Genomic DNA, 10,590 nt, shown 5'->3' on the forward strand with positions numbered 1-10,590 from the left:
TTTTAAAAAGCCTTTTTCCAAAAGGTACATCTGGAAAAAGGGGGGTCGTCTTATAATCAGGGTCGTATTATATTCGGGCCAATACGGTAATATTACACAAATTTTACTGTATTTTTATCAAATAAATGCAGCCTTTGGTGAGCAGAAGACTTTTTTCAAAAATATAAAAAAACTGACCCAAAACCGTTATTATTCTAGGTTAAAATTAATACGTATACTATGGTTTATCAATTTACACAACTTTAAAATATTTTAATATTTGCTTATTGGTTAAGTGTTTAAGCATTTTAAGATGTATAAACTAAGAGTATAGTTTAAATTAATTTTCACCTAATAAATTCTGTAAAGGTATTATACATTTTTTTGTTTATATTAGCTACTGAATGATCTACTCATTCTAAAATTGTTACCAAAATATATAGGTAAATATTTTTGTTTAGGACTATGTATAGTTAAATGTATGCATATGAATGAAAATGCTTAAATATTATTCAGAGTTTATTTAGTGCAAAACCTTGATTTTTTAGCTAGAATTGTATTTTACTAATTACATTAAACATTTTGAATCTATGCATTGCTCTCTTTTGCAAGTCAGTTTGGATACAAGCATCTGCTAAATGCATAAATGCAAATGCATTTGACTGTTATGACAGTATCAAATAATGTCAGGCTGATAAAAACTGAGAAACGTCCACCACCCCGTCCCATCATGCCTGGAAAAGTCTCTGGAACTGAGGGTTTGGAATGTGGTTGACTTTGAAGACATCCACGCTCTCTCCATCCTCATCCTTTTCCACCAGCATCATGGAGTCGATCAGCACGTCCACGGCTGACAGCTGAGACTCTGAACAGAGACATACACACAAACAACATCATATTCAAACAACAACATCAATATTCATCTCCTTTCGGCTGGATGTGCCTCAGAACGGCTGCAGGGTGTCTGCAAGTTTTATGAAGGTAAATTCAAGAATTCAAGACTTTTTTTCTAATTTAAGGAATAAACTGAAGGGAACACAATACGTCAATATGTTCTCTAAATGTAAATGTCTAAGGAGAAACACAATAAGTTGAATAAGCAGCCCTTACAACTTCTAACCGATCTCCAAAAAATAGCTCATCTAGAATATGGAAATAACTTTTACCATAGCTCATAATCACTCTGCACAAAACTGATGCTCTTCCTCAGTATTTTTGTTTTGATTCCCAGTGCATATCTAAACATTTTTAAAATGAAATGCAAAGACAACACATGATGACAAGTCTTTTTTTCTGAGAAATGTATCAAAAGGAAGTGAATTTGACAGATATTCGTTCTTGTTTTAACTATAAACTCACTTAATTTTGTTCAATTTCTCAAAAAACAAGACGTCATATCTTCATTTTGCATCTCAAGTAAATTTAAGGATGTTGATATATGTAACCCTGGACCACAAAACCAGTCATAAGGGTCAATTTTTCGAAACGGAGATTTATACATAATAAGCTGAATAAATAAGCTTTCCATTGATGTATGGTTTGTTATGATAGAACAATATTTGGCCGAGATACAACTATTTGAAAATCTGGAATCTGAGGGTGCAAAAAAATCTAAATATTGAGAAAATCTCCTTTAAAGTCCTTAGCAATGCATATTACTAATCAAAAATTAAGTTTTTATATATTTATATTATCTTCATGGAACATGATCTTTACTTAATATCCTAATGATTTTTGGCATAAAGGAAAAATCAATCATTCTGACCCATACAATGTATTGTTGGCTATTGCTACAAATATACCCCAGAGACTTAAGACTGCTTTTGTGCTCCAGGGTCACATATTTGTATTGGAAAACAAGACAAAAATACTGACAAAGATATAAAATTTTATGCAATGCATGCAACATTTAATACCATGACTGAACTATAGGTTAAGACTCGTCTGCTACGATTTAAGACCTTTTTAGCATAATAAGACTTGCAAGACTTTGCAGAAACCCTGAGAGGACCAAAGAAATTGCTGATACAGCATAATGCTGCGGAAGTTAAAAAAAAGTCAAAATTGCAATACAGGCAAGCTGTATACACATCTGATAGAAACTGGCTGCTGTATTGTGGGTCTTTTTTATCTGACGGCCCACCTGAAGGCGTGAACTTCTTGTTGTTTTCCAACACTGGGAATGTGAACTGTCGGAGATCCTCCATAAACGGCAGCTGCACGTACAGCAGACACTGAGGATGAGAGACATGAGGAGTGAGTCTGGTGTGCAACATACTGAAGATGAATCATTTATAGTGTGCTTTCTGTTTGATATGAATCCACATACTTCATATTTCTCCTTTATGCAGGGAAAAGCGGCGCCCACTTGAGGGTTGCTGCGACGATCGTAAGCATAACGTACAATCGCTGCCATCTTTAGACTGTCGAGGGCACGAATCAGAGCGGACAGCGCCACTGCTGCATGCTGCATACGTACAATAAAACTATTATCTTAATACAAAACATTTACACTAACATTTGAAAGTTTCAGCTTTTTTTTTTTAAATTAACCCCAGAGACTTAAGACTGCTTTTGTGCTCCAGGGTCACATATTTGTATTGGAAAACAAGACAAAAATACTGACAAAGATATAAAATTTTATGCAATGCATGCAACATTTAATACCATGACTGAACTATAGGTTAAGACTCGTCTGCTACGATTTAAGACCTTTTTAGCATAATAAGACTTGCAAGACTTTGCAGAAACCCTGAGAGGACCAAAGAAATTGCTGATACAGCATAATGCTGCGGAAGTTAAAAAAAAGTCAAAATTGCAATACAGGCAAGCTGTATACACATCTGATAGAAACTGGCTGCTGTATTGTGGGTCTTTTTTATCTGACGGCCCACCTGAAGGCGTGAACTTCTTGTTGTTTTCCAACACTGGGAATGTGAACTGTCGGAGATCCTCCATAAACGGCAGCTGCACGTACAGCAGACACTGAGGATGAGAGACATGAGGAGTGAGTCTGGTGTGCAACATACTGAAGATGAATCATTTATAGTGTGCTTTCTGTTTGATATGAATCCACATACTTCATATTTCTCCTTTATGCAGGGAAAAGCGGCGCCCACTTGAGGGTTGCTGCGACGATCGTAAGCATAACGTACAATCGCTGCCATCTTTAGACTGTCGAGGGCACGAATCAGAGCGGACAGCGCCACTGCTGCATGCTGCATACGTACAATAAAACTATTATCTTAATACAAAACATTTACACTAACATTTGAAAGTTTCAGCTTTTTTTTTTTAAATTAATTCATATTTTAATTCAGTAAGGATGCCCAAAAGTGACAGTAAAGACTTTTATAATATTACAAAAGATTTCTAATTCAAATAAATGCTGTTCTTTTGAAATTTCTATTAATCAAAGAATCTTGAGAAATAAAAGTTTCCACAAAATAATTGGGCAGCATAACTGTTTTCAACATTGATGATAATCAGAAATGTTTCTTGAGCAGCAAATCAGCATATTAGAATGATTTCTGAAGATCATGTGACACTGAAGACTGGAGTAATGATGCTGAAAATTCAGATTTGATCACAGGAATAAATTACATTTTAAAATATATTGACATATAAAGATCTTTTTTTAAATTGTAATAATATTTCACTATTTTTACAGTCTTTTTTTAATCAAATAAATGCAGCCTTGGAGAGCAAAAGAGACTTTTGTCAAAAACATTAAAAATCATAGCAACCACAAACTTTTGAACAATATTGTAATTTAAACACTAAATATACTATCAACATAATAATTTGCGTGACAAATGGACATGAATAATAGAACGTCACATTTGATTAGTTACCGATAAATATTCTTAATTTCACACTATTTTACTTTTTCAAAACCCTAAAATTTTGTTAATTTCCAGTTTCAAGTGAAAATCATTTTAGATGTGTCCTCAGATGTTTTGTCACTACCGTATGTATTCAAACATCACAATTACTAACAATTATTACATTTACAGTAAATTCCAGTATAATTTCACAATGAACAGAAAGCTGTGTAAAACTCACCTCATCGTCTCTGGGTGCAAAAACTTTGACAACTTGGCTTCCCATAAACTGATGACGACGAATCTGCACCAAACCAACAAACAACTGTCACTGTACATTATTATGAGGGAAAAAACAAGGCAAGACACATCAGTACAGTACAAAATGCTAAAATTAAGATTATTACATGCTTATTAAGATTATTTGATTTTGGAGTATGTGCTAAAATAATCGTCATACGGACTTGACCATTTGTTATCAGTAGCTTCCTATTTTCAGGGTTCTTGCACTTTTTTCAAGTTGTATAGAGATTTGTAAAAGATTGCACTCACAAAGCTGAATATAACAAGAACTGTAGTCACTATAGAAAGTACAGTTTGTAAAAATCCCTGATATTTCAGCTATATGATAAAATGCACTCGTTTGAAAAGTGTGCCATCTACTGGAGAGCATCTTACCAGCTCCTGTTTAGTGAAGCCAAGCACAGAAAAACACTTCCCATCTGACTTATATTTCATCTGGTCCTCGTCCACCTTAGAAAACGGCACAATGTCGCTTCCATAACGGAAACCTGTGAGAAACAGAAGGGTCTTGTTTTTTAAGTCTCATTTATTTTCACAGCGCTTTAGTCGATACAGATTGAGTCAAAACAGCTTCACAAAAAACCCTAGAAAAATAGCAGTTAATGTTGCAGAATTCATCAATCATAAACAAAATCAATTTTAGCTGTAAAGCAGCTCTACAGAAGACAACAGTGATTCAGCTCAGTTTAGTTTCAATCAGCATTTCTGCAAGTTTCAGAGGTAAATTTAAGACTTTTTAAGACCAACTAAAGAAGTTTTAAGGACTAAATGGAAGGCATCACAATACATCAATATGTTCTCTAAATGTAAATGTCTAGGGAGCAGAAAGCAACACTTTAAAATTTGAAAATACAACTTCCAACCGTGTTTTCTGTGAAACTGATCAAAATGAAGATAGTTTATGATTAAAAAGAACAAGTATCTGCCAATGGGCTTGGAAAAAAATCTACTTAATCCAAAGGAAAATTGAGTTTTCATTCCCCATTGACATATGTGACCCTGGACCACAAAACCAGTCATAAGGGTACATTTTTCAAAATTGAGATTTATACATCATCTGAAAGCTGAATAAATAAGATTTCCATTGATGTATGGTTTGTTAGGATAGGACATCGTGTTCGGCAGCAGGTGAGAATGGATCAAATCAACACTGAAGCTGTGATTGAAATCGATGAGATGTGCTTCATGACTTCCAGCATGTACGGGTCAACTGGTAGAGACTGTGCTAGACATATTTGCACAGCTGTTTTTCATTAAGGTTTCTGCAGGTGTTAAAAAGGTCCTAATTTGCTCTTCCACTAATTAAGGCCTTTAAAAGGTCTTAAAGTCCCCCTGTGGTCAAATATTTTAACCCTTAAAACTTATCTTTGATCATCAAAATGACATATTTAAATGTTTTTTCTTGTGAAAATAATTTTCTCATGCCTTAAAATTGCTTGAATGTAACTCTACACTAGGGCTGGGCGATATAGCTAAAAAATGTATCAACGATATAATGTTTCATATCGTTCGGCATCGATAATTATTGACATTTTTTATAACCTTTTTTAAAACAAAAAGCAATAGAATTTAACCACTGTATTTATAATTAACACAATTTATTGAGACAAACAACAATATTTGGCCGAGATACAACTATTTGAAAATCTGGAATCTGAGGGAGCAAAAAAATCTAAATATTGAGAAAATCGCCTTTAAAGTTGTCCAAATTAAGTTCTTAGCAATGCATATTACTAATCAAAAATTACGTTTTGATATATTTAAAGTAGGAAATTGACACAATATCTTCATGGAACATTATCTTTACATAATATCCTAATGATTTTTGGCATAAAAGAAAAATCAATAATTTTGACCCATACAATGTATTGTTGGCTATTGCTACAAATATACCCCAGCGACTTAAGACTGCTTTTGTGCTCCAGGGTCACATATTTGTTCTTGCTTTAAGCAAAAGTGACTTAGTTTTGTTCAATTTCTCAGAAAAAGACTTCATATCTTCATTTTGCATCTAAAGTAAATGTAAGGATTTGTATTAGAAAACAGGACAAAACACTGAGGAAGATTTTTAACTAATTCTTCATGCAACATTTAATGCCATAACTTTATCAATTTAAGTCTTTCAGTTTCAATTTAAGGCCAGTTTAGAGCCTTAATTTGTGAATTTTTAAAGACCTGCAAATTTTGGTCTCATCCGATAGTGTCAGTGCAGTTAAACTGATAATATTACTCAGTGTTTCCCACAGGATTTTGTGAGACTTGTGGCGGCAGGTGACGTCACATAATTAATTCGCATATTTATGAGGTTATTGCGTCGGGTTTGCGTTCAGACAAGTTTTGGCACTTCATATCTGTTCTACTCTCTAAGCTGTCACATACTTTAATACAACTGAATTCCCAATAAAGCTGTCCTCATTTACATATTTTCTGTTGTCATAAATAAAACAAATATAAATAGTGACTAAACACGACCCATTAATACTACATGTTAACCAGGAGGAGTCACACTCACTTTACTCCTTAAAGGGGTCATTGGATGCCCATTTTCCACAAGTTGATATGATTCTTTAGGATCTTAATGAAAAGTCTGTAACATAGTTTGGTTAAAATTTCTCAATGGTAGTGTAAAAAACACATTTTTTACCCTGTCAAAAACAGCTCTTTTCAGAGTAAGCCGTCTTGTAGCATTTTCCTTTAAATGTTAATGAGCTCTGCTGACTCCGCCCCTCTCTTCCAAGTTGCTCTCTGAGGGACTGTTTACTTTAGCCGCATTCATCGTGAAACTTGCTAATTAGCACATTATTAGGAAAGGTGATTTGCAAAGATTCATTAAAAAACCTTATACTCACTTCTTCTGTAGGTGAAGCTGGATCACGAATGATTCGCATGAACATAGACGCATTTAGACAGATCGGGGGCGCATTCCCTTCAAAAACAAATGTAATCCACTGCGAGTTCAGCGGCTCAGATGTCGGGAGTAAATGACGACTGCTATGTTCATTATTACATCCAACAACAGAACACCTCAATCGCTTGTTAGGAGTCATTCTTGTCTACATCTGCTCCGGCGGTGAAACAATGGCGGACTGATGACAGCTCACTCAGCGCGGGTCTAAGGTAAGACACCAGTCCAGTCTGTGCAGAAACGCTACTGTCAATCAAACTATCGTGGGAGGGGCCTGTCTGTGTGAGGTCACAAGAAAGGGGAAAACATTATAAACGATTAAAAAAAAAGAAACGCTACTGTCAATCAAACTATCGTGGGAGGGGCCTGTCTGTGTGTGCATCTGAGATCGGCTCGATTTGAGAAAGGGGTAAAGATTTTAGTAGATAAAAAAAAAAAACTGGGTGGATTTTTATCATTATAGGGTGGTTGTGTACACAGACTGCCAACACACATTTCAGTTCAAACAGCTTGTAAAAGTGCATGTCGCATCCGATGACCCCTTTAAATCCTGATTTACAATCGCAACATTGTCTGATAAAATCAACATACATCTGCACTAAAGAGCGACTGTATGCAGTGGTTTTGGCTAGATTACTGTTTTGTCTCATGCAGCGCACAGCCTGCGTATGAGTACCAAACTACAGTCAACCCCAAATGTATTCAGACACCTTCAACATTTCTCACATCATCACAGTTTATTCACTATAGTTTAGAAAATGGTAATAAAATATGACAAGAACTGTGTCAGAACAAATTCATCTTGATAATGTCAGATAACTTTGATAGAAAGGTATGTAATTAATTATATTGAATAGCTGTCAGCTGTTAAATTAAATACCAATTTAGGTCAACGAATTACCAAGCAATGCTTAATTTTGTTCAGTCGGTGGTGTAAAAAGTTCGCATTAGCAATTAAAGAAAAAACACGTCAGGTCAAAGTGTCTGAATAATTTTTGGTCCCAAATTTGTATCAATTTTACTGGTAGTCCTCTGGATGAAGAATGTTTGGGTATAATATGTCACACTTTACTTTATTTTGCTATCCTCACTTACATATATAAACTATAGTGTCCTGTATTAGAGGTGTCGAAAGTAATCATTTCTACGATGCATCGCGATGCAGACGAGGACAATTCGGTATCGGTTCAGTAATAGACCATAACCGTTTATAACGTACTGACGCTTTTCTGACGTCATTTGTCACTTATGTGCTTTGTCGTGGTAGCATACAATGGCGGAGGGAGGCGAGACGCGAGTGCGAGTAATTATAAATGCTCCAACTACTTTAAAAGCCGACATCTGGGCACATTTCGGCTTTTCTGAACAGCCTGGTAAGCACGACCTGGAGAAGACACACGCTGTGTGTAAATCATGTCACGCACAAATAAAATAAGCAGGAGTTATACCACTAACTCGAGAAACCACGTCAGCCGTTTTCACCCTGAGCTGTTAACGCTTGTCAGTGCAAAGTATTTAGTAATTACTTTTGTGTATTTGTTCTAAAGGCTCCTGTTGTCTTCTGTGCCCAGACTTGAGTTTTGTTTGATGTTCGATACATTCAGGAAGCGTGTTTTCTTGGAGCAGGTAAAATTAAAGGTTCGGTTCATATATCTGACTGCTTGTATTTATTGACAAAATTGTATACATGTGAAGTAAAATTGAAAATTGAGGATGCAGTGCATCACCAATGCATCGTGATATCAAATTGAACCGAACCGTGAGACCAGTGTAGGTTCACACCCCTATTCTTTACCAACTAGTAAAAAAATATAAAAAATTATATCTCTGGTATCTGAATCATTTTTGGTTTGACTGTATGTGCATATTAACAAACAAACTATGTTCATATTTAAAAGTCCAAACAGCGACAGTGCTCAGAAACGCTGTTTTGTACTCATTTATTGACAAGTCTGCTGTGGTGCAGCCAATTGAATGCGCTGCTTTTTGGGAAACACCGTTACTGAATATTAATAGTTTTTTTAAACAGGTAAACAACTACGCTCACAAAACAACTGATGTGGCCAAAATCTGAAATTGCTACGAATGACTGCAAAAATCCCAGTGAATGTGGCATTTTCAATCTTTGTTCCGCACCTTGGATAGTGTCGTCCTTCTGTACTTCAGTTTCATTATCATCATCCAGGCAGTAAACCGTTTCTCTCTTGACGTCGTCTCTCTGGTGACTCTGAGCTTCTACTATGGCCCAGGACTTCTTCACCTTCTCCTCCGTCACCTTACGAGAACCAACACAATATTAGACCAAATCACAGCAGAAAACATCAACCCGTTTTGATCATAATCTATTAGGAACTCACAGCTTTGTATCCGACGATGCGGATGGTCAGGGAGCTGCCGATGGTCAGCTGACAGGGCCAAGCCATCGGCCTCCTGTCGATGCACTTGAAGATGGACAGCTTCTGCAGAGCATCACTGCAGCAAACATCAACACAGTCACTTCACGACCAATGTACTTCCATGAATTTATCAGGATTTCAATTTGCACTGTATATTAAGTAGCAGATTTAAGCATTAATAGATCTAAGCAATTATCATCAGTACAAATTCAACTCAAAAAAAGATATGCAACACTGAAGACTGGAGTAATGATGCTGAAAAGTCAGCTTTGCATCACAGGAATAATTGACATTTTACAAAATATTCACATAGAAAACAGTATATTATATATATATATACTGATATATATAAAAAACAATTACTTATATATACACATTATTTATACTATGTATTTTTATTTAAATAAATAACATTTATTTAATTAAAAATAATTTATTTATATAATTATAAAATTGATTTTATTATATATACACACATTTATACACTAAATAATAAAATATATTTTGTAATGCAGATCAGGGCCTGTGGACCGTGATGGCATTTGATTTGGACTGGCATTTCACAAGATGAAGGGGGAAAAAAACATGCGCTAGGGGTGTGCGATATATATTGTAATTGTTGTTTTAACGATGTTCGATTTGACATTATCGAGTATTTTGCTAAAACCATTCAAAACACCTACAGAGTGCAGTGCATGCATTATGTGAAGTCTAGTCTAGTGCGTGCGCTTTTAGAGTGCGTTCTTTCACTGCGTGATTCAGTCTATTAAAATACATTTAGAATGATCACGAATTCAAGACATGGGGACAGAAAATGTATATATTTATACCACTTCATTAATCAATTTCCCATGAAGAGTGCCGTTTTTCTCCAAAAATGACCATGATTTCAAATGTGATATTGATTTTTTACAACAGTTCAATAAACAAGAAGTTAATTAAAGGGGTCATATGATGCTGCTAAAAAGAACATTATTTTGTGTATTTGGTGTAATGAAATGTGTTTATGCGGTTTAAAGTAAAAAAAACACATTATTTTCCACATACTGTACATTATTGTTTCTCCTCTATGCCCCGCCTTTTTGAAACGCGTCGATTTTTACAAAGCTCATTGGTCTGAAAAAGCGAGGTGTGCTGTGATTGGCCAGCTATCCAGTGCGTTGTGATTGGCCGAATACCTCAA

General features: G+C 35.3%; 1 protein-coding gene across 2 annotated transcripts in view; it reads right to left on the reverse strand.

The window, feature by feature from the left end:
• LOC107663931 (X-ray repair cross-complementing protein 5-like) overlaps positions 1–10,590 on the reverse strand; it is a 33,328-nt gene that overhangs the window by 9,999 nt on the left and 12,739 nt on the right. For both annotated transcript variants that reach the window (XM_016454343.1, XM_016454350.1), the window contains 5 exons: positions 4,482–4,594; positions 4,045–4,107; positions 3,060–3,197; positions 2,874–2,964; positions 714–844 (listed from right to left, as the gene is read on the reverse strand). In XM_016454343.1, the coding sequence (XP_016309829.1) occupies positions 714–844; positions 2,874–2,964; positions 3,060–3,197; positions 4,045–4,107; positions 4,482–4,594 (536 nt within the window). The remainder of the gene's footprint in view (positions 1–713; positions 845–2,873; positions 2,965–3,059; positions 3,198–4,044; positions 4,108–4,481; positions 4,595–10,590) is intronic.

The sequence above is a fragment of the Sinocyclocheilus anshuiensis genome, unplaced genomic scaffold (genome assembly GCF_001515605.1).
Source record: "Sinocyclocheilus anshuiensis isolate Anshui unplaced genomic scaffold, SAMN03320099.WGS_v1.1 scaffold81, whole genome shotgun sequence".
Classification (NCBI taxonomy): Eukaryota; Metazoa; Chordata; class Actinopteri; order Cypriniformes; family Cyprinidae; genus Sinocyclocheilus; species Sinocyclocheilus anshuiensis.